At 41.9% G+C, this 25,413-nt stretch overlaps 1 protein-coding gene and 1 long non-coding RNA gene across 2 annotated transcripts in view; one reads left to right on the top strand and one right to left on the bottom strand.

Annotated features, from left to right (window-relative positions):
* Positions 1–25,413, top strand: part of TM9SF2 (transmembrane 9 superfamily member 2) — a 70,327-nt gene that overhangs the window by 16,534 nt on the left and 28,380 nt on the right. The window contains exons 2-7 of the mRNA XM_056555693.1: positions 4,871–4,938; positions 6,431–6,524; positions 9,605–9,732; positions 12,615–12,744; positions 15,298–15,422; positions 18,450–18,561. Of these exons, the coding sequence (XP_056411668.1) occupies positions 4,871–4,938; positions 6,431–6,524; positions 9,605–9,732; positions 12,615–12,744; positions 15,298–15,422; positions 18,450–18,561 (657 nt within the window). The remainder of the gene's footprint in view (positions 1–4,870; positions 4,939–6,430; positions 6,525–9,604; positions 9,733–12,614; positions 12,745–15,297; positions 15,423–18,449; positions 18,562–25,413) is intronic.
* Positions 7,861–25,413, bottom strand: part of LOC130355498 (uncharacterized) — an 89,892-nt gene continuing 72,339 nt past the window's right edge. Inside the window, exons 2-3 of the long non-coding RNA XR_008888555.1 lie at positions 14,814–14,946; positions 7,861–7,954 (exon numbers count right to left, since the gene is read on the bottom strand). This is a non-coding gene — a long non-coding RNA (uncharacterized LOC130355498). The remainder of the gene's footprint in view (positions 7,955–14,813; positions 14,947–25,413) is intronic.

Below are 25,413 nucleotides of genomic sequence, written 5' to 3'. Positions count from 1 at the left end.
AATTACTTATTACGTATTATCAGCTGGTGAAGTTGAGTTGTTGTTTTCTGTCTGGCAACAGTGCTCTCTGCTGACATCTCTGCTTGTCTCGGAACTGCACAGAGTAGAGGTTTGCTATGGGGATTTGCTTCTAAACTGGGCGGATCCTGAGACACGTGTCATCAGAGAGAACTTAGACAGAAAAGAATAACTCAACTTCAGAAGCTCATAAGCACTGAAAGGATGAACATTTTTTAATGGAAGTAATTTACAAATCTGTTTTAACTTTCTGGAGCCAGCTGATATATAAAAAATTTTTTTTTTCCTGGATAACCCCTTTAAGCATGTTCTTTAACCCTTTAACGACGAGCGCCATAAATGTACGTCCTGGTGACGTGGTAATTAACACACCAGGACGTACATTTACGTCCTAAGCATAACCGTGGGCATCGGAGCGATGCCCGGATCATGCACGGCAGGTCCCGGCTGCTGATCGCAGCCAGGGACCCACCGGTAATAGCGAACACCCGCGATCCCGCGGATGTCCACCATTAACCCTTCAGATGCCGTGATCAATACAGATCACGGCATCTGCAGCATCGCGGTCACTTAAATGGATGATCGCAGCGCTGCCGCGGCGATCCGATCATCCAGCATGGCAGACGGAGGTCCCCGCCACCTGCCTCCGCTGTCTTCCGGGAGTCTTCTGCTCTGATGTGCCTTCCCGCAGACCAGAGCAGAAGATGACCGATAATGCTGATCAGTGCTGTGTCCTATACATAGCACTGAACAGGATTAGCAATCGAATGATTGCTATAAATAGTCCCCTATTAAAGTGTAAAAATAAAGTAAAAAAATATGAAAAAACCCCTCCCCCAATAAAAACGTAAATTGTCCCATTTTCCCTAATTCACCCCCAAAAAGTGTTAAAAAAAATATTTTATATACATATTTGGTATCGCCATGCGCCAAAATAGCTGCTTTTTTTAATAACCTTTCATTCCCAGAAAAATTTATAAAAAATGTATTACGTTTTATATAAGCAAATATGGTATCAATAAAAAGTACACATCACGGCGCAAAAAATGAGCCCCCTCATACCGCCGCTTATACGGAAAAATGAAAGTTATGGGTCTTCAAAATAGGGGGATTTTAAATGTACTAATTTGGTTAAAAAGTTTGATTTTTTTTTTTTAAGCGCAACAGTAATAGAAAAGTATATTATCATGGGTATCATTTTAATCGTATTGACCCAGAGAATAAAGAACACTTGTCATTTTTGCCATAAATTGTACGGCGTGAAAACAAAACCTTCCAAAATTAGCAAAATTGTGGTTTTCTTTTTAATTTCCCCACACAGTGTTTTTTTTGGTTGCGCCATACATTTTATGGTAAAGTGAGTGATGGCATTAACAAGCCCTCATACTAGTCTGTGGATGAAAATATAAGAGTTATGATTTTTTGAAGGCGAGGAGGAAAAATCAAAAACGTTAAAATAAAATTGTCTGCGTCCTTAAGGCCCAAATGGGTTGCGTCTAGAGATGAGCGAACTTACAGTAAATTCGATTTGTCACGAACTTCTCGGCTCGGCAGTTGATGACTTTTCCTGCATAAATTAGTTCAGCTTTCAGGTGCTCCGGTGGGCTGGAAAAGGTGGATACAGTCCTAGGCGACTCTTTCCTCTCTAGTTGCGTCCTTAAGGGCTTAAAATTCTAGGCGCATCCCCAACCAGGAAATAAGTGACAGCTGATCCTCTAGAAAGTCACTTTAATGCTTCAACACCTTATTCCTGTGCGTTGCAACTTTATAGCCTATATTGTTGAATGTCTGTTGCCACCAGGACCTGTTCATTAAAGGGGTAGTCCAGTGGTGAAAAACGTATCCCCTATCCTAAGGATAGGGGATAAGTTTGAGATCGCGGGGGGTCCGACCGCTGGGGCCCCCTGCGATCTTTCTGTACGGGGCCCCGGCTCTACGCCGAGATAGCGGGTGTCGACCCCCGCACAAGGCGGCGGCCGACATGCCCCCTCAATACATCTCTATGGCAGAGCCCGAGATTGCCGAAGGCAGCGCTTCGGCTCTGCCATAGAATTGTCTTGAGGGGGAGTGTCGGCCGCCGCCTCGTGCGGAGGTCGACACGCCCCCTTCCCACGGGCTGTCGGGGCTCCGTACAGGAGATCGCAGGGGGCCCCAGCGGTCGGACCCTCTGCGATCTGCAACTTATCCCCTATCCTTAGGATAGGGGATAAGTTGCTCACCACTGAGTCACCACTGGACTACTCCTTTAAAGGGGTACTCCAGTGCTTACACATCTTATCCCCTATCCAAAGGATAGGGGATAAGATGCCTGATCGCGGGAGTCCCGCGGCACCCTGTTTATAATCAGTCCCCGGAGCGTGTTCGCTCCGGGTCTGATGACGCTCGACCGCAGGGCCGGCGGCATTTGACGTCACGCCTCCGCCCCCGTGTGACATCACACTCCACCCCTCAATGCAAGCCTACGGAGGGGCGGAGTGTGATGTCACACGGGGGTGGAGGCGTGACGTCACATGCTGCCGGCCCTGCGGTCGAGCGTGTTCGCTCCGGGGACTGATTACAAACGGGGTGCCACGGCCGTCCCCAGCTATTGGACACCCGTGATCCGGCATCTTATCCCCTATCCGAAGGATGTGTAAGCACCGGAGTACCCCTTTAATGACTATTCTTCATTAGGACTTTACACATCTTGTCAGTTATGGTAGATTCAGACTAGGAATATTTCTGGCTGGAGATTCTGAAGGCACCCGGTGCTGACTGAATTGGGCTACAACTGCATTGACATAGCTGTCCTAATAAACAGCAATGTATTCTGCCGAAAGAATGACTGAGATCATTGTTTTGGATGCAAAATCCCATTGACAGCAATTTGGACTCTACTGCACAGGACTATCCTAGCAGAATTACCATTGGGAATTCCTGAATATAAACATAGCTTAACAGTTTAGATTTAATACAGGCATGTGTATTTAGAATACTTTTACTGCTTTAGGAGATCTCATAATTGTGAAAAATCTAAAATAACTTACACGTATCCTCCTTATACAGGTCTATGAGCATTTATTTACTGTAAAGATATCAAAAACTTACCTTTTAGTTATATTTGTTAAAGGTCAGGCATTTTGGCTATCTACATTAAAGATCTTCAAACAATTTTCATATGCAATAAAAAAAATGGCCATGGGTTTGTAAATCAAATGATGATTTTTTTTTTTTTTCACTAAACAGAGGATGTATCGTGTATATTAGGGATCGACCGATGTAAATTTTTTAGAGCCGATACTGATAACCTGTGAACTTTCAGGTTGATAGCCGATAACTTATACCGATATTCCATTGGCAGTATAGTTCCCCCACATTAGGTTGTAGTTCCCCCACATTAGGTTGACAGTATAGTTCCCCCATATTAGGTTGTAGTTCCCCCACATGAGGTTGGCAGTATAGTTCCCTCACATTAGGTTGGCAGTATAGTTCCCCCACATTAGGTTGGCAGTATAGTTCCCCCACAAATATATTCATTGGGGGGCGCACACGCTGGACGCATTATCAGCATTATCGGCAACGTTAGATGCCGATACCGATTAACTTACAAAACCATGAATATCGGCCGATAATATTTGCTAATCCGATAATCGGTCGATCCCTAGTGCATACACGTCATTGTGCCGTTAACGGGGTATGGCGCGGGCTCGAGTTAACGACCATGAACGTCTATGCTAGTCCAATGGCCAGTAACTGGGTACGATGCGGGTTCCCAACTTGAGCCCGCGTGATACCGGCTGGCCCCCAGCTGATTCTTGTAGCAGAGGGCCAGTGTTAATAGCCGATATGCGGCGATCACCGCGACCTGCTATTAACCCATTAGATCGCCGTTCCAAACAACCCTGTAAACGCTCCCTGGTGGCCCAGTGAGGTGGATGAACCTCGAAGCACCCAGGCCCTCACGTTTGGGGGTGGGGGGGCGGTGATTCACTGTGGAGGTAGCCAGAGGGCTTGCCTCTGCTTCCTTGCTGGTCCCGGCTTTGATCTGTATTAGGAATCTAATCATTCCTCCTAAAAGTCCCCTAAGGACTAATAAAGTGTAAAAAAGAGGGTTATTAAAAGTTTAAAAGAACACACATTTAACCCCTTCCTTATTAAGTTTAAAACACCCCCTTTTCCCAAATTCCATATAAAAATATAAAAACATAATAAAAATAACCATATGTGGTATCACCGCGTGCGTAAATGTCCTAACTATAAAAATGTTAATTAATCCGCATTGTCAATGGGGTATACGTAAAAAAATACCAAAGTTCAAAATTGCTTGTTTTTGGTCACTTAGTATACTCTAAAAAAAAAATTTTTTATAAAACCGATCAAAAAGTCCCATCAAAACAAAATTGGTACCGATGAAAACCCTCAGATCCTGGTGCAAAAAATGAGCCCTCCTACCGCCCTGTATATGGAAAAAGAAAAAAGTTATAGGGGTCAGAAGAGGACAATTTTAAACATGCTTATTTTGGTGCTTGTAGTTATAATTTTTTAAGTAATAAAATAAAGAAAACCTATATAAATTGGGTATCATTGTAACCATATGTACCTACAGAATAAATATATGGTGGCATTTTTACCAAAAAGTGCACTGCGTAAATTTTGTGGTGAAGGGATTGATGTTGTTATGAAGTACAATTGTTGCCGCAAAAAAACAAACCCTCATATGAGTCTGTAGGTGCAAAATTGAAAGCGTTATGATTTTTAAAAGGTGATGAGGAAAAAACGAAAGTGCATAAAACAGGAAACACCCCTTAAGGGGTTAATCCAATCTTCTTGTATAATTGCATACTAATGGAACCTTTTTTTTTTCCTTCTGCAGTCAGAAATTGAGCTCTTTGTGAACAGACTTGACTCCGTAGAATCTGTGCTACCTTATGAATATGCTGCGTAAGTTTATCATGATCTCTAAATATTCTATAAATTCTAGTGTCTATCTTTTGAAAACTTGTCCTGTATGCATTGGGCTGACTGATTTCCATTGGTCACTGTATGGTTGGGGGTGCGCAGAAGGACACTTGTGACCTGCTTGTTGTCAGGGATTTCTTTCTTATTAACCCCTTAAGGACCCAGGGCGTATGGATACGCCCTGGGTTTTCGATCGTTAAGGACCCAGGGCGTATCCATTCATAATCCTTCAGCAGGCATCCCGTGCAAATGTCGCAAATCGCCAGGGAAAATAAGAAAGAAAAGCCCCCCAAAAGTTGCATACCCCATATATGGATATAAAGTGCTATGCTGGTGCACTACAATGCTCAGAAGAGAAGGAGCATCATTGGGCTTTTGAAGAGAAATTTTGTCTGGAACTGAAGGCCATGAGCGTTTACAAAGCCCCCCATAGTGCCAGAACAATGGACCCCTCCCCCCTCAAATCCACTTCAAACCTGAACTGGTCCCTGAAAAATTTTGTGAAAGATTGGAAGATAGCTGCTGAACTTTGAAGCCCTCTGATGTCTTCCAAAAGTAAAAACATGTCAACTTTATGATGCAAACATAAAGTAGACATATTGTATATGGGAATCTATATATAATTTATTTGGAATGTCTATTTTCGTTACAAGCAGAGAACTTCAAAGTTAGAAAAATGCAAAATTTTCTATTTTTTTCATCAAATTTTGGAATTTTTCACCAAGAAATAATGCAAGTATTGACAAAAATTTACCACTAACATAAAGTAGAATAAGTCACGAAAAATAATCTCTGAATCAGAATGAAAGGTAAAAGCATCCCAGACTTATTAATGCTTAAAGTGACCAGATGTGCAAAAAAAATGCCCAGGTCCTTAAGGTGAAAATGGGCTGGGTCCTTAAGGGGTTAAATAATTTCAAAAGCAGACTCCTTGTTAACCTTTTTGTTGATCTGTGGTACAATATGCGTGTTTTGCCTATTGTCAAGTGTTTAGTGCATTTTGTCAAATTATGGATTGTTTTTACTGCACATAAAATATCATAGCAAACGTCTGACATCGTAGTGATGTCAGACATTTGTATCACTGGGAGTCCGATGCTAAGACCTCAAGCGATTACCAGAATAAGGGGCAGTATCACCCCTCGTCTCCAATTAGAGGGGTATATGGCTACAATAGAAGTCTATAGCACTTATGGTGTGTGCAATTGCAGAAGTCCCTTAGACTTTCATTGCAGCTGTATGCCGCTCGCTGAGCAGAAATTACAGGGCACATAACATGCAGCCATGCTCTTCTTCCCCTTTATTTTACAGATCGCTTACGTTTTTAGCACCTGGACTCCCACTGATACAAACTTATATGTCCCTTTGACATGCCAAAAGTTTGTTTTAATGATGGGTACACTTTAAAGATTAACTATTATTTGACTGATGTGTCACAGTAACACCTGCTGAATTATATTTCTTTATGTTTAAGGTTTGATTTTTGTCAAGTAGAGAAAGAAAAAAGGCCATCTGAAAATCTGGGCCAGGTGTTGTTTGGTGAAAGAATTGAACCATCTCCGTACAAGGTTGGTTATATTATATTTAGGTATAGTCCTAATCCAGTTCCTTTTTAGATGTAGATTTGCATTGTGACAAAACAGTTCTATTCCTTTGCTGAATGTGTTTTTTTTTTTAGTAAAAGATACAATTTATTTTGAGCTTGGTACGGTACTTATATGGTGTCTTATCCTTCTGAAGCTTTGCTTCTTGAACAGGTACTCATTCAGATTCAGAATTGAGTCCTGTAAAATAGAAAAAAAATATATACTTACCTTTCATGCTTCCCTGCCACTGTCACGTGTAATTCCTTGTGTCAGCAGAAGGACCTGTCTGCTTAGCCAATCAGTGGCTGAGACGGGACGGGACGGGACACTGCTGCAACAAATTATTGGCTGATTGGGCAGGTACTGACTCAAGGAAGTCCAAGTGCAGCAGTGTCCTAGACTGTGGTGGCAGAGTGAGAAAGGTTGTTTGTTTTTTAAATAAATCTTCTAATTTTTTTTTTATAGCATTCTGACCCTGAATCTTCATTAAATCATATCCTCTGGAAAAAAACTCTTTATTTTTAACTAGAAATCTGCACTGTTAGGGGTACAATGGAGCTACCAGCCCAGTCACTGTTTCTACGAGCCTGTTAGCTCGCACTACTTCTCCCCTACCTGTATTGGTTTGCTCCTATGGTCACACCCCTCTTACAAAGTTATTTACTGCTTTAAACAGTGTGGCTGTTGTATTCAAAGCAGATTTTTTCCACAGACACAGCTTGCAATTACCAGTTCTAGTAAGATAGATATACTTATTTTGTGCACATAATTCATGTTTCTATTTAAAGAGGTATTCTGGATTTATAAAAAAAAAAAAAAAATTATATGGTGCTCGTGCTGCTTTAAAAAAAAACACAAAAACTGCCAGTGATGGCCGCCGCAGAGGTGTCACTCCTCAATCAGTGATTTCTTGTCACTGCCTAGACTGCTGTGATGTACTGAATGACGTTGCAGCGAAAGTATCGAGGTAAGTGAATATACATTCTTTTATTTTTATAGCGGCTCCAGCACCATATAAAAAATATATATCTGGAATATCTCTTTACAGATGAAAAAAAAATAAAAATTAAAACCCACCCTTTCTTATCTTCCTTGCGGCCGTCGTATTCAGGCTAAGTTTCCACTTGGGTTTTTGTGTGCTTTTTTCCCCCCAAAAAAACGCCAAAATGGCCCTCATGGCGTTTTTTCATTGAAAAAATGCAGCAGCCAGATGTTAGCTGTAAATCAATGAGAAATCACAAAATTATTTTTCCATTTTTCAGTTTGGCGCTTTTTTTTTTTTTTTTTTTTTTAATCCTTTTGGCGTTTTTTTACTCTTTTTTAACTTCTTGTCAGTTTTGCAAAGTCGCAGCATGTTGAGCCTATGGCGGTTTTTTTCCGCTTAAATGGTGGTATTTTTCTCCGGTAGAATTCTATGGGAGTAAAAAAAAAAACAAGAAAAATGACATGTGCGTTTTAACTTTGCCGTTTTTGCAGGCGTTTTTTTAATTCTTTTTTGTACTTTAGCGATCAAAAAAAGTGGAGATACTTTTTTTAAATTTTTTTTTTTTTTATAAAATTTCATAGGGTATCGTTAAAAAAAAATATTAAAAAGAGATCTAGTAGTGATGGAATTTTTTTTTTTTTTATAACAAAATTTTAATACATTTTTAAACAGGGATCAATTTATGTGTGCGGGCAGGACACCAAAAATTTAGTGTGTGTGTTTTATCTTATTTCTTAGGTAGTACTACTACTCCCAGCATGGAACACACTGTTCTATGATGGGAGTAGTAGTACCTGTACTAATTGACAGATCGCCCCGGGCTTCACTTCTGACACCCGCTGCTATCCACCTGTATAATGTATAGATGTGCCGGCCGCTCTTCTATGGTCCCTTGCACTTAGATATAGAGCTGTGATTGGCCAGATGGTTCCAGCCAATCACAACTCTGTTGGAAATATGAATAGGTGTGTTTATTTATTTATATATATTTATATATATATATAATATATATAATTTTCAGTGCAGGGGACCATAGAAGAGCGGCCGCCCACCCGCATCTATACATTATACAGGAGGATGACATTGGGTTTCAGGAGTGACACTCGCTTCGATCTGTCTATTAATGCAGGTACTACAGCTCCCAGCATGTTGGGAGTAGTAGTACCTGCAGTTAAGGACAGATCACAGCGGCTGTCACTCCTGACACCCGCTGTGATCATCCTTCATCCCTGAGATGTGGTGCGGCTTTCTCCTGTGCTCGCACCTCTGCTCTGTACTCCGGCCATCCACTCACTATTCATATTTCCCTCTGAGAGCGGTGATAGTCTGCCACCATCCCGCCAATCCCCACTCTGGGCGAAAAATATAAACGAGTTCGGTGAATTTCTATTATCACTGGCCGGCCCAGAGTACAGAGCAGAGATGTGAGCGCTGTATAGAGCCTTCCGCATCTCTGCTATATTATGGACAGTCGCATCGGGTGTCCGGAGTGACACCTGGGGCGATCTGTCTATTAGAACAGAAACTACTACTCCCATCATGGAACAGGTAGTACTACCTACAAAAATATAAAAAATAAAGGGGGAAAAACACACACATTATGACTGATTCCTGTTTAAAAATTTATTAAAATTTTATTATTAAAAATATAAATTTACATTTTTTTTCCATCACTACTGCATCCTTTTTTTCCCCCTCCACTTAAAGACAAAAAACGCAAGAAAAAAAGCCAATCACAGAAAAATGCTGCACAGTTTTTTTTTTTTGCCATTTTTTTTCTTGCATTTTTTTTGGCCCACAAAAAAACCAAGTTGAAACTTGGCCTCATGGAGCTTTGTTCCTTGTCTGTTGCTTCCTGGTTTGTTAGCTGGGTACTGTGATGTCATTACAAAGTATAATTGGTGGTGCAAAAATAAAGTTATGATATTGGTCTGTAGGTTGAAAATTGAAAGTGTTATGACTAATAGAAGGTGAGGAGGAAAAAAATAAATGCAAAAGTGAAAAAATAAAAAAAATCCATGCTTCGTCAAGGTGTTGAGGGGGTTAAGCAAATTCTAAATATTTTCTTCCTTTTCAGTTTAAATTTAAGAAAGAAACAAAATGTGAGGAAGTGTGTTCCAAAACATACAGCACTACAGATGCCCATAGCAAGCAAAGGTTGGAGTTCTTAAAGAAGGGCATGCTCTTGAACTATCAGCACCACTGGTGAGTGCCTTCTAAAACAAGAAAAGGTTTCCTCTCTCTTGCTGCTTGTTTTTTCTTTATTTTTTACACTGCATTGCTGCACTGTGACATGTCCTCTATAGTGAAGACCCTTCACATTACAACAGGATCAGTTATTAGCTGTAATTGTGGATTAAAGGGTACTCCCATAGAAAACATTTTTTTTTAATGAATTGGTGCAGAAAGTTAAGCAGATTTGTAAATTACTTCTATTTAAATATCTTAATCCTTCCAGTACTCATCAGCTGCTATATGCTCCACAGGAAGTTCTTTTATTTTTGAATTACCTTTGTCTGACCACAGTGCTCTCTGCTGACACCTCTGTCCATTTTAGGAACTGTCCGGAGCAGGAGAGGTTTGCTATGAGGATTTGCTCCTACTCTGGACAGTTCCTAAAATGGACAGAGGTGTTAGCAGAGAGCACTGTGGTCAGACAGAAAGGAAATTCAAAAAGTAAAGAACTTCCTCTGGACATACAGCAGATAAGTACTGGAAGGGTTAAGATTTTTAAATAGAAATAATTTACAAATCTGTAACTTTCTGGCACCAGTTGACTTAAAAATCTTTTTTTTTTTTTTTTTCCAGTGGAGTACCCCTTTAAAGGTTATGTTCACTGCAATGTCTAATTCTATGGATTTCTATGAGAACTCTATACAGAACCACAATGAAAATAATTGTTTTTTTGTTTTTAGCGTCAAAAAGATTTCTTTTTTAAAGGGGATGTCTTACAAAGTTATATTGCAGAGCTGTATGTAATGTATGTATAGCTAACAGCTGTGTTCCCAGTAAATTCAGTGTGTGAGAATTACTTTAAGAACCTATTCAAGCAGCCTTGTACAATCGTATGTACGTTATTGTCATATTTGTCCCACTCCTATTATGTTACCTTTTGGAATAAAAGCCTGTGGTGAGAATATTCTAGAGAGGATTGTCTGACAATGTTATGACAGTGGCAAAGCTGGGCTAAAAAAAAAATAAAACAAATATATACCTGCCTACTATGGGCCCCCCACCGCACTGCAGCTATTCTGATTCTGAGTGCATGCGTTGTCCCTGCTGTCCAGGGCTGTGGAGTCGGTAAATAAATGTTACGACTCCGGAGTTTTCTGTACTTCCGACTCCTCTGTATTAATATGCAAATGTATTTTATACATTCCTTGAAGGAAAGAGAGGTAACATACCTGTCATTACCACAGGACTACTGGCTGGGAAGCCAACAGTCTACTGTATTGAACAGTTTGTGTGCTGATCTGCTGCTGAAGATAGGGCAGTGGGAGGATCAAGGAAAGGGCATTTATTATAAAACATGATTTCCCTAGTAGAATCCCATAGTCATGTTTAAAGTTTAAAGGGGTACTCCGCCCCTAGACATCTTATCCCCGGGGTCCCGCTGCTGGCGACCCCTGGGATCGCCGCTGCGGCACAGCGCTTTCAGAGCGAGTTCGGGGGACGGATACAGAGCGATACAGTGGACGGAGCAGCGTAATGTCATAGCTCCGCCCCTCGTTACATCCCCTTAATGCAAGTCTATGGCAGGGGGCGTGAAGACCGCCACGTCCCCTCCCATAGACTTGTATTGAGGGGGCTGGCCGTGACATCACGAGGGGCAGAGCCATGACGTAACGGTGCTCCAACCCCTGTATCGCCAGTCATTACGCACAGAGCGAACTCGCTCTGTGCAGTAATGATAGCGCAGTGCCGCAGCGGCAATCCCGGGGGTCCCCAGCAGCGGGACCCTGGCGATCTGACATCTTATCCCCTATCCTTTGGATAGGGGATAAGATGTCTAGGTGCGGAGTACCCCTTTAAGCTAGCAATCGAGTTTACAAGTTTTCATAGCCTTAGCTGAATGGCAGCAGTTTTTCCAATGGTTTACAGCTTCAGTCTTGAACTATTGACCCTCCATTCCCTTCACTTATACAAGTGTCTCTAGTCCTGCAAAAAACATATTTCCTTAACCCCTTATCAGTGAGACTAGGTTACCCATGGGTTCCCTGTAACAGCAGAGCACAACACTATGGAAAGTATAAGTATTGCCGCTCCTAATTGTGCGTTGTGTGCCATATAGTAAAGCACATGAAAAGCATGCTTCTTCATGGTCACTCAACGTGTTCGTTTTGCGGTTACATGAGGCACTGCATGCATTGGTCTTTATTCTTAAAGTATAGAAGTCATTAATTATAACTTTTTGTGAATTGGGACATTTAAACTTGCTTTTTTATTTTTTATTCCAATCTAAATTTAGTAGGAGTCGGTGCATTGTTTGCCGACTCCAGGTACCCAAAATTTCGTCCGACTCCTCGACTCCGACTCCACAGCCCTGCTGTGTCTACCACTTCTTGGTCTGTCTCAACAAAAGGGAGCGTCTGTTAAGCCTGTCACTATCTGAGACAAAGAAAAAAGTTCAGCCAGCTCACCGCTTATCACAGTTCAGTCGCTGGGCACTAGTTGTTGCGCTTGGAAGCCAGGATAAAGCTGAGCCGTCTCCTCGGTGTATAGTAGACTTTAATGGAAGGAAAGGTATCCAGCTCCCAAAAAAATTAGGAAAATGTAAAGTCCATGGTTTATTTTGAAAACGCTAAAGAAAAACACCCAGTGAGTGTAAGGGCGTAGGGGCTTTTACTCTCACTGGGTGTTTTTCTTAAGTGTTTTTAAAATGGATTAATAAACCTTGGACTTTAAATTTTCCTAATTTTTTGGGGAGCTGGATACCTTTCCTTCCATTAAAGTCTACTATACACCGAGGAGACGGCTCAGCTTTATCCTGAGACAGGTCACTACTGTGGCCAGTGATTGGCAGAGCAGGCACTTCATTGTATTCTGACAAAGACCATATTTTTTTTTATATAATTAAAAATTTTTAGGATTGTTGACAACATGCCAGTAACATGGTGTTATGAAGTAGAAGAGAAAAAGAAATTTTGCAATCCTGGATTTCCTATCGGTTGCTACATAACAGAGGACGGCCATCCCAAGGATGCATGCGTGATAAATGTGAGTATTTTAAAAACAGTTGTCCATTGAGTCATATTATTAATCCCTTTCAGGATTACTTTCTGTAATGTGATAATATTTGAGAGAACAAATCTGATGCTTCCCAAGGCAAAATTTCGGGGGGAGAAAAAGCAAAATAAAAGCGCTTTAGAGCACATGCAATGCTTAACTGCAAAGAAGTACTACTAGACAGCCAATCTTTAACCCGATAACGACCATGGACGAGTATAGACATCCAGGTTGGCGGCCGTTCCCGCACCTGGACGTCTATACTCGTCCATTATTCTCGTGGGTGCTGCCCAGTGCACCCACGAGATCGCGGCAGGGGCTCGGCTGTGTGTGGCCGCGGCTGGCCGAAGCCTGACGCACTGCCGGAAGTAAAGTTCACTTCACTCCTGACAGTTTAACCCTTACAGCCGCGGTCAGAAGTGACCGCGCGCTGTAAGGAGTTCTGACAGAGGGAGGGGGCTCCCTCTGTCTCTCCTGCAGCACCCCGGAGCATCGCGGGGTGCTGCTGCATACCTGGGCAGCCAGGGGTCCTACAAAGACCCCCAGGTCTGCCCTGGGTATTGCCTGAAAGGACGTGATTATGGGGCAGAAGCACGTCCTGATATGCTGCCTGCTAGTGAAAACTGGCAGGCAGCATATAACTGCAATGCTTTGGAATACTAAGTATTCCAAAGCATTAAAAAGTGTAAGAATAAATAAATAAAATAAAAGTGTAAAAAAAAAAAAAAAAAAAAAAAAAAAAAAAAAATTATAAAAAAAAAATATTAAAAATACATTTATTAAATGAATCTAATAAAAAAAAATAAAAAAAAAATAAAGCATAATGTCTAGGATCGCATTGGCGGACATCCGCAGCATGTAATATGCTGCGGATGTCCACCATGTGATCCTACACATTATGCAGCAGTCACGGTAATGAGCTCCCTGCTGCGGCTGGGTAGCATTGTGTGTCCACTCATAGCGGCGGATTTCCCGCCGGCAGTCATGAGTGGACACAATGAGCTACCCAGCCGCAGCAGTGATGGATATATTCGCCATGAGCGGGTGCTTATTCCCACAACATGGCGGATATATCCATCAGGAGCCTTAACTGTCACAGACAGACGCGTTATACTGCCAGCCGACCAAGGACCAATCAGAGAGGTCCCTGGTCCAGCCAATAACTTGTAGGGTGCGGTATATAAATGGGGTCACTTGTGGGGGTGGGGGTACTGTTCTGCCCTGAAAGCCAAATGGCGCTCCCTCTCCTTCTGAGTCCTACCACGCGGCCAAGGAACCATATATGGCCAAAACGGGGGTATTTCCAAACATGGGACAAGCAGCTAAATAAAATATAGGGTGCATTTCTTTCAATATCAGAAGTGATGTACAAAAAATATGCCCCCCAAATGATGCATTTGTGAAAAATTGCAAATTTCGAATTTTTAACGCTGACTTTGTAATAATTCATGCCAAAAAACTATGGTGCTAAAATACTCGCTGTACCCCCTAGCGAATACCTTGAGGGGTCATTTGGGGGGGGGGGTGTTCCTATGTTCTACTACCTTTTAATTTCTGCAAACCTTGCATAGCACATAAAAAAAAAAATGTACTTTTAAAATTTTCAAAATTTCAAGTTAAATTGTTAGGCTTCTAACTAATTTAAAATGTTAATTAAAAACAAAAAAATGACGTCAAAATAGACATTTGAAAGTATAAGTTTCATAAACTATTTGGTCAGTATGTATAAATATATGCAACCTATTAGTGTTAAAATAGCAAAAAATCGTAATTTTTTGTAAAAATTTCATGATTTTTTGCATTGTAAAAAAAAAAAATACAAATGATATCGGCTTACTTTTACTATGTACATGAAGGACAACTTGTGACAAAAAACAATGTCAGAATTATCGTAATTGGCAAAACGTTACCAGAGTTATTCTCTAATAAAGACAGACATCCCCAATTTGAAAAAACAGGCCTGGTCTTTCAGGGGCGTACAGGTTTATTTGCATTGGTCCTTAAGGGGTTAAGCCACTTTAAACGATATACATACAGCAAGAATGATAGACGGCACTCACCCAGGTTGTAGCTTCACATCTTTATTTCTCGTGACTACGAAAAACAGGAGTGAGGTGTCAGGCAGGTATCATGGCAGAGTTGCTGAGGACCTCAGCTTGGGGGTAACAGCTGTGTCGTACTTCCGTCGGTACACTTTAAATGAAAATGCAACAAAAGATTGTCTCTACATTCCCCAGTATCATGTGCTATTTCGCTGGTGTTTTACCGGTGCAATATACATGTTTATTAGCTAGATCTTCTGGTCAATCACATTCACTGCACATCTGCCCTGCCTATGGTATTGAAATGTGGCTTTAAGCTACAGTGGCCCATTAAAGACCATTGTAAGTTAAAAATATTGTAACCTGGGACCACTCCACTAAGATTGCAATGTAATATAAAAGGGGGGGGGGGGGGAAATGCATGCATGCCAGTTTACTACATCATATGTTAATATAAAGTTAATATTATGCAATTATTGCAATAAAAATATTTTATTTACAGTCAGAATTTCACGAGAAGGATACATTCTATATCTTCAATCATGTGGACATTACCATCTATTACCATGTTGTAGAGAATGAAGGGCAAGGGTCAAGATTAGTAGCTGCTAAACTAGAACCCAGAAGGTAAGACAAGTGCTGCTGCTTTTGTATCTCCCCTTTTATGACATACCGTATTTTTTGCCATATAAGACGCTCCAATTTTAAAGGATGAAAATCTAGAAAGAAAAGATTCTGAACCAAATACAATGTAAAGTATAGGACAGTGATCTTCAACCTGCGGACCTCCAGATGTTGCAAAACTACAACTCCCAGCATGCCCGGACAGCTGGGAGTTGTAGTTTTGCAACATCTGGAGGTCCGCAGGTTGAAGACCACTGGTATAGGAGGTAATACTCGCGTGTCCCCGCCGCTCCTGACCCGTCACCGCTGCCCTGGATGTCGCCCTCCATCGCTGTCGCCGCGTCCCCGGGGTGTCCCCGTCGCTCCGGAACATCTCTACTGCCTGTTATCCTCGCTCTCCGTCGCCGCCATCAGGTCAGCTTTGATCGCCGCGTCTCAAGGGTTAATACAGGGCATCACCGCGATCGGTGATGTCCTCTATTAGCCACGGGTCCCGGCCGTTGATGGCCGCAGGGACCGCCGCGATAGGACAGGGTTTTAATGTGTATTTGCCGTATAAGATGCACAAACTCCGCCCACCAGTTTTGTGGAAGAAAAAGTGCGTCTTATACGGCGAAAAATACGGAGAGAAGACTCCAGGGTTTTCATTGGTTAAGCTTTTCTCAATGCCCCATAAACCTTTTTGTTATTTATTTATTTTTTAATATTCATTTTATATATATAATACACACATACACACATATATATATACACATACACAGTGGTCCCTCAACATACGATGGTAATTCGTTCCAAACGAGTCATCGTTTGTCGAATCAATCGTATGTTGTGGGATTCGTGCAATGTAAAATATAGGAAGCTGTACTCTCCTGTCCCCGCCGCTCGCGATGTTGTCCCCGCCGCTCGCGATGTTGTCCCCGCCGCTTTCGATGGTGACCCCGGGCCTCCGCTGGGCTTTCCTGGTTTCTCCAGTCCTCCGCTGTCTTCTCCGGTCCTCTGCTTTCTTCCGCAAGGCCTTACTGGGCCTGCGTAGCGACGTCATTACGCCGCTGCGTACGCCATTCCTATTGGATGACGTGCGCAGCAGCGTATTAACGTCATTGGAGAGGGCCGAGAAGACACCGGAAGACCAGCGCTGGACCCGGAGGGCAAACCGGAGCATTGTGGAGGGGTAAGTAATACTTACCGCACCACACGGGAAACATTAAGCTGCTATCCAACAGTAGCTTAAGCATTTTGCGCTGCCGGATAGCACTTAATGCGATGGCCCCGACATAAAAAAGCATCGTATGTCGATGCTGACACCGACATGCGATGGCCTATGAGAGGCCATCGTATGTTGATTTGATCATATGTTGGGGCCATCGTAGAATTCACATATACCGAATTTATCGGCGTATAACACGCACCCCCATTTTAACAGGGTAATTTAAGTAAAAAGATAAAATGTAAAATAAATGACTTGGACTAAATGCCACATCATCCCCCCAACTTCCTTTTCTTCTGCACCTCAGTTTGGTCCCGTCCCCTCCAGTGTCACATCATTCCTTCCCTTTTATCAGTCCCTGTGCCACATTTACCCCTCTCATCGCCACCCCCCATGTCTCATCATTTCCCCCCTGTCATAGACCACCACTAGCCATACAGACATTAAGCCTTTAGTGCCTCCCCCACCATCATTTCCCCCTGTCTCATCATCCCCCCCACCCAGTCTAATCATGTCCCCATCATTCCCCCTCATCATCCCCCCACCCTGTCTCATCATGTCCCACATCATTCCCCCCTCATCATTTCCCCCTGTTTCATCACCCCCCCCTCATCATTTCCCCCTGTCTCATCATCCCCCCCCCCCCTCATATTCCTCCTATGGCATCCAGTGGTCTTCAAACTGCGGACCTCCAGATGTTGCAAAACTACAACTCCCAGCATGCCTGGACAGCCAACTGCTGTCCGGGCATGCTGGGAGTTGTAGTTTTGCAACATCTGTAGGTCCGCAGGTTGAAGACCACTCTTCCCCTTTCCTTACTTGTCTGCACTTCGGCTGTCTTGCGGAGTCAGTGAAGCAGATGCGTTACGGCCTCTCCCAGCTCCTCTGCACGGCATCACGGATGTCACTTTTCGGCGGAGACTACAGGAAATGAAAAGTGACGTGAGTGATGCCGGGAGAGGACGTAACTCATCTGCTTCACTGCCCGCAAGACCCCAGCCTGACCTGACCTGCCAAAGTGCAGACAGGTAAGGAAAATAAAACTATAAAAAGCAGGAAAGAGTGAATGATGAGGGAGGGAAAATGAAGTAAAAGTGAAACTCGTTTTCTCCCACATTATCCACAGGTACTGGTGGATTGTGCAGGAGACGTTGATTAAAAGGTAGCGCAGATCCGGGCAAGGTAGGGCTCATTTTAATCAGCGTCTCCCGCGCTATCCACCACACCAGTTCCTGTGGATAGTGCGGGAGAAAACAAGTGACAGTGCGGGGAGGAGACGACGCTGGTCACTGATTTAAAGTGGCTGTTAATACTTAACAAGCAGACGCTGCTGTGGCCACTTAAAATCAGTGACCAGAAGATTTATGGGCGTATAACACGCAGGCAGACTTTTTGCCTTAAATTTAAGTTTTAAAAGTGCGTGTTATACGCCGATAAATACGGTGTGTGTGTGTGTGTGTATGTATGTGTATAAATATAATATATATATATATATATATATATAATATAATATATAATAAAAAACTTTATAGCCTCTGGTGATCACAATATGGTACCTGCCCCTTCTCGTCTTGGAGGTCTTTTCCTTTTTTTTTTCCTTTTTTTTTTTTTTTTTTTCCTTTAACCTATCTTTTGCATGTGATTATGTTGTTGCTGTTAACGGCATTCAGAAGACACCTAAGCTTTGACGGGGAAAAAATATAGAATTGCCTACTACCCTATTGTACATTGTTTTCCTTTTACTTATGCTAATTTTATATATATGTATAAATATCCCCTTTATATTCATTTATATATTCCCTTCTTTTTACTGCTCTCTACAGCTTCAAGCATACACACGCTGACAAACCTGATTGTTCGGGCCCTCCAATGGAAATAAAGAACACATTTACCGGAGAAATCAAAATCCGATACACATATTCCGTTTCGTTTCAGGTCAGTATAATGAGCTGCCACAGTAAGTCTCTCAACTATGGATGCTGTATAGCTCCAGTAAAAAACAGGACAGTCAAATAAAACATTTTTTTTTATTTATCCATAACATGATTGTAAAGCCAAAAAAGGGCAAAAAATCCCACAACAAAGGATCCCCTGAGTAATGTATTGATTCTGATTTACAGTACATCTATGAGTTGGGAATGATTTTAGAACACTTCTGAGTCAGTCCATAAACCAGTCAGTACAGAGCATGTAACAGAGTTTATATTTCTGCAGTTCTGGGGACTGCAAGCCATTGTGTGAATGGCATCTCCCCCCACCCCCTCCCAAATTTTCCTAGTGATTGAGCTTCTTAAAACCAATTTATTAGCTTAACCCGTTAACGACCATGAACGTCTATGCTAGTCCAATGGCCAGTAACTGGGTATGATACGGGTTCCCAACTTGAGCCCGCGTCTTACCGGCCGGCCCCCAGCAGATTCCTGTAGCTGGGGGCTGGCGTTAATAGCCGACATGCGATCACCGCTTCCGGCTATTAACCCTTTAGATCGCCGTTTTTTGATGAGGAGACAGGACGTGATGCGAGGAGGTTGAGAGGCTTCCCCCCCCCCGCTTCCTGCCCCCTCCATGGACCAAACTCATGCTGCTGGTCTGGGACACCGTTCAGCTGCACTGAAACCTAGGATGTGAGAGTGCTGGATGGCGGTGGAACAGGGACCTGACCTGACACAGCAGTAGCGAGTGGGGAGCAGTGGACTGTGAGCGTAGTGGCCCCCACATGAACAGCACACACAGGTGCCAACAATGCTATGATCTGGAGTGGAGGCTCAGAAGAGGCAGTGAGCGGGAGGAACCCAGATCTGTGCTGTGCTGAGAATGCAGGCAGAGTGAGAGTGTGACCCTGGAGCTACTGGAGGAATGGGGGGGGGGGGGGAGGTTTGGGGAACCCTGGGGAAGTATTTTTTTATTTTTTTCCTTTTCTCTTCCTTCTCACTACTGTGTTTATTGTGTTCAACTGGACTGTAAGAGAATGACCGCGGATGACTGTTAAGGCTGTGGTATGGAATGTACGAGGACTTGGGGATAAAATTAAAAGATCAGCGGTAATGGGAGTTATTATGAAGCACGCACCAGGTATAGTCGGGTTAGTTGAGACACATTTAACAAGAGAAACAGTAATGGTTTTGAAACGTAATGTTTGGGGACATTACCATTCTCTTCATACTGCATATTCACGGGGGGTTTCGGTGTCAATCCGTAGAAACTTAAATTGGGAATTAATTAGAAAAAGGGTAGATGACGAGGGGAGGTTTGTTTTTTTTTTTATATGGAAGACTAGAAAATGTAAGATGTGTATTAGCATTTGTATATATACCCCTGCCTTTCTCATCTGTGATCCTTCTTAAATGATTTGATTTTTGTGTGAGTTGCAGAGAATGCCCTGTGTTTGCCATGGGGGATATGAACGGTGTCCTAGATGAGAGGTTAGATAGATGGAGGGCAAGTGGGAGTAAAGGAGAGGTGGGTTGCACCCCCTTGGCGAAAGTATGTAATGAACTGGGACTCAGCGATATTTGGAGGATTTACAACCCTCAAAAGAAAGAATATTCATGTTGGAACAAGACCTGTCAGACTATGTCCAGAATAGATATATGTCTGGGAAATGACTCTAGTTTTAAATAAAGTGATAAAAATACATTATTGGGTTAGATGTCTGTCGGACCATGCGGCTCTAGAAGTACTGATAAAAACAGAGGAAGAGGTAAGAGATGGGTTCCAGAAAATTAACCCTCACTGGTTAAATTTGATAGAGAATGCCACAATAGAAAAAACTTGAGGGAGTTTTTTGCAAACAACTGGGGCACAGCAAGTGGCCCGGTTGTCTAGGAGACCTGTAAAGCTTACCTAAGAGGGGACATAATAAGAGCAATAAAGTGGGGGAAAAAAAGTTTAAATCAAAAGAGGAGGGCTTAATAAGTAATCTTAGGGATACAGAGAAGGAGTTATACACTAAATTCATCAGAAGAGAGTAAGGAAAAATTTTATAAGCTACAAAATGAATTTAATGAATATATGTTGGAAAAGAGTAAAAATAAATTGATTTTTCAAGGCCAGCAAAGATTTGTACAGACAGGGAAGCCTAACAAGTATTTGATGGCAATTGTCTCAAATCAACACACTAAGCAAAGAATTTCTGGATAAGGAATAAAGGAGGAGATTGGTGTATAGAAAAAAAGGAAATAATAAGGGAATTTAGAGAATATTATGAGTTATTATATAGATCTGAATATAATAAGGAAAGAAAGGAAACGCTAAATTATTTGGACCAAATGGAACTCTCTAGACTCCCCGAAAACAAACCTTAGATGCTCCATTAACTAGAATAGAACTGAATAAAGCGCTAGATCAGATTAGGGGTAATACAACACCTGGAAGCGATGGACTACCCTTTGAAGTATATAGAAGGTTTGGCAGAATTTTGATCCCGGCATTACATAGAGTGATTGAGACCAGCATGGTGACCGGGAAATTACCGGACTCAATGCGGGAAGCGGTTATAATATTGATCCTGAAAGAGGGAAAAGATAAAGAGGATATGGGGTCGTATAGACCCATATCGTTAATAAATACGGATATCAAGACTTTCGCCAAAGCATTAGCCATTAGATTACAGAGTAATATCACAGAGTTAATTCAGGAAGATCAGTGAGGGTTATCCCGGGAAGAATGGCCTACAGGGCGGGGAATCCCACTCCATCCTGTCTTTAGATGCCACTAAGGCTTTCAACAGGGTGGAGTGGGAGTTCTTGTGGGCAGTATTAGAAAAATGCGGCTTTGGGAAAACATATATAGACATGATCCGACTTTTATACTCCAAACCTAAAGCAAGAGTGTCGATCAATGGGAAATTATCGGAGCAATTTTCGCTCTCAAGAGGCACCAGACAGGGATGCCCTCTCTCCCCCTTGCTGTTTGCTATGAGCATGGAACCTTTGGCTGTTAAGATCAGAGAGGAGAAGGAGATTGGCGGGTTTGGTGCAAGGGGGAGAGAGGACAAAATATCCTTATATGCAGACAATATCCTGCTTTTTTTGGAAAAACAGTCGGATCTGACCAGAGTGATGGAGATTATCAAGGAATATGGGAGTTTCTCAGGGTTAGAAATAAACTGGTCCAAATCAGTACTCCTTCCATTGGGGGAGAATAATATATTCATAGAGAACGAAATAAAAATATTAAAAAGACGAGCACTTTAAATACTTAGGGATACAAATCTCAGGTAAATTAGAAGATCATTATAAATTAAACCTAGAACCCTTAATAAAGAACATCGAAAAGAAAATTAAAATATCGAGCGACTTCAAAATTTCTAAAACAGACAGAATATTAATTAAAACGATTATGTTCCCGAAAATATTATACGTATTTAGTGCTTCACCCATTTGGTGTGATGACATTTTTTTTAAAAGAATGCTATCAATCTTCAATGCTTTGATATGGGGCCGAAGAAGGGTGAGGATTAAGATAGAATATTTATGTCTACCCAGAAGAGAAGGGGGAATGGCGTTTCCGGACGTGAAAAAGTATTTTTTTAGCCGCCCAATTATACTTTATTAGGGACTGGAGGAGATCTCATATGATTGAGTATTTGATGGAACGATGTAGAGAATCATATGATGATATTTACCAGTTACTGGAGTCAGGGCAATTAGAAGAGAAAGGATGGAAAAACTGTATAACAACGTGGAAAAGAACGTGGAAAATGGTAAAAAGGGAGGTGGGAATAACTGGGATATTGGATATAGCCCTCATTTGGAATAATAAAAACACAGTAGAGGAAATACATAGATTAGAATTTCGAACACTAGCACAATGGGGGGGGGGGGGTGAATAAAATAGGGGATATATATAAGGAAGGGACGATTAAAACATGGGAAGAGTTAAAAAAGGGTAGAGAAGTTGGGGTTGGGACATGGTTTGAATATATTAGATTAAGAGGTATAGTAAAAGATACGGTAGATAAGGGGAAGAAAGTAGAAATAGTAAAAGGTAGTTTTTTTTATGAGATGGTGAATACAGAGATGGTAAAAAAAAAGTTGTCAAAGATATATAGAGCACTTAATAAATTTTCTATATTAAAGAGAAATCATCACAGTAGAAAAATATGGCCAAAAAGAATTGGGTGAGATAGAAGAAGCACAGTGGGGAAAAATACACGAAAGAATTAATTTTATTCCATTAAATGCGAATCATAGGGTGATACAGTTTAATATAGTTTATAGGCTGTACTATACACCTCTCTTTTTGTATAAAATAGGTAAAAAGAACTCGAGTGCCTGCTCAAAATGTGGGCAGGAAGAGGCAGGATTGTTGCATATGCTTTGGACATGTCCAGAAATAAAGAAATTTTGGGGAGAAGTTATAAATTTAAAATTTGTATAAAATATTGTATTTTTTTTTCTGTAATATGTGGTGGTAATAAAAAAATAAAATAAAAAAAAAAAAACTTTAGATCGCCGCTGTCAAAGTTGACAGCGGCATCTAAAGGTGCCTTTATCCTGTCCTTGGTGGTCCAGTGGGGTGGATCGCCCCCCCTGCTGCGTGATGGCAGGGGTGATCCACTGCTGAGGTAGCCTGAGGGCTTACCTCTCCTGCTTCGGCAGCTCCTGTGCTCTGAATGATAGCCCTGGCAGGGCCAGGCTTTATCAATCGAGTGCAGAGCACACAGAGCAATGGGATTCTATGGAATCCCATTGATCTGTATAAGGAATCAAATGATTCCTCCTAAAAGTCCCCTAAAAGTGTAAAATAAATAAATAAATAAAATAAAACACACACATAACCCCTTCCTTACTAAAAGTTTAAATCGCCCCCCTTTTCCCAAATTTCATATCAAAAATATATAAACATATGTGGTGAGTAAATGTCCGAACTATAAAAAATATATCCTAAATTAGACCGCACGGTCAATGGCGTACGCGCAAAACATTCCAAAGTCCAAAATAGCATATTCTTGGTCACTTTTTATACCATACCATTTTATAAAACAAACATTGTACCAATTAAAACTTCAGATCTTGGCGCAAAAATACCGCCCCATACGTGGAAAAATAAAGTTATAGGCGTCAGAAGATGACAATTTTAAATGTATACATTTTCGTGCATGTAGTTATGATTTTTTCCAAAAGTACGACAAAATCAAACATATAAGTAGTGTATCATTTAATCGTATGGACCTACAGAATAAAGATTAGGTGTCATTTTTAACGAAAAATTTACGAAATGTACGACAACTGAAGCCCCCAAATTTTGTCGCACAATGATTTTTTTTTTTCCCGTTTTGCCGTAGATTTTTGGGTAAAATGACTGTCATTACAAAGTAGAATTGGTGGCCCAAAAAATAAGCCCTCGTATGGATTTTTAGGTGCAAAATTTTAAGGGTTATGATTTTAAAAGGAAGGAGGACAACAACGAAAGTGCAAAAACAGAACGCTTGGTCCTTAACTTCTGCTTAACTAAGCGTCCTTAACGCTTGGTTAAGCAGAAGTTAACAAATGAAATCACCACGGTATCGCAGCTTAGTAATTTATATTGCAAACATATCTGTTAGAAGGACAAACTGTTAAAGGGAGTCTGTCAAATGATTAGTCATAGTGAAAGAAACCACAGAGCTTGAATGCACACACACACAATACTATGTATGAATGTCGGCTAACGATTAGAGAAATGCCATAGTTTTTAATATATTGATGAACAGCCACAACCTTTTTTCGAGTTTTCTCAATAAAATGGAGAGTTGGCCATTTTTTTTTTTTTTTTATCCAATTCTGGCGCAAATTGTTGCAACGCGTGAGAATCTGGCACCCCAACTTGACAAAACAGGTCGGGTGTACAATAGTAAATGAAGGCCAATGTTTGGAAGCCCACATCTCCATAATTTCTGCCCATGCGCAGTGCGCTTCATTGAAGGGGTACACTGGAGATAAAAAAAAATAAATGATGTTTTTAATTGCTGCCAGAAAGTTAGATTTGTAAATTACCGTGTATACTCGAGTATAAGCCGAGTTTTTCAGCACAATTTTGTGCGGGCCGTCCATCTTCGCTGCAGGGACCATCCGACTAGTGGCGCTGCATTGACGCCGCCGCACAGGGACATCCGTGTGCAGGGACACCCCTGATGTCACGGACATCTGCTGTGCACGGACGTCCCTGTGCGGGTGGCGGCGTCAATGCAGCGTCACTAGTCTGGGGCCGGCCCGGAGCGGTGAAGATGGACGGCCCAGACCGGCTCACCATCCCCACCGGAATGCGGACTGTCCCTGCAGATACTAAACAGGACCAAGAGAACTGGGGAGGTGAGTAGACAACAAGGTGGACCTATATGATGACGGACTGGGTGGTCTGGATGATGGGGGGGGGGGGGGATATAGACTGGGGGTGATGATGACGGGGGTCTGGATGATGATGATGATGATGGGGGGCGGGGGGTTCACAGTGGATGATGACAGGGGGTCTGGATGATGACGGGGGGATGATATATTCCCCCCCCCCAGGCTTATACTCGCGTCAATAAGTTTTCCCAGGTTTTGGAGGTGAAAGTAGGGGCCTCGGCCTATATTCGGGTCGGCTAATACTTGAGTATATACGGTACATCTTTTTTTTAATTTTTTATTATAAGCCTTCCAGTGCTTATGACCTGCTGTATGCCCCAGAGAAAGTTGTGTAGCTCTTTTAAGTCTTATCACAGTGCTCTTAGCACAGTCTGCACTGCCCAGAGCAGGAGCAAATCTCCATAGCAAACCTTTGCTGCTCCTGACAATTCCTGACACAGATATAACCAATTCCTCC

The sequence above is a fragment of the Hyla sarda genome, chromosome 2 (genome assembly GCF_029499605.1).
Source record: "Hyla sarda isolate aHylSar1 chromosome 2, aHylSar1.hap1, whole genome shotgun sequence".
In the NCBI taxonomy this organism is placed as follows: Eukaryota; Metazoa; Chordata; class Amphibia; order Anura; family Hylidae; genus Hyla; species Hyla sarda.
This window is presented reverse-complemented; position numbering and strand designations above follow the sequence as displayed.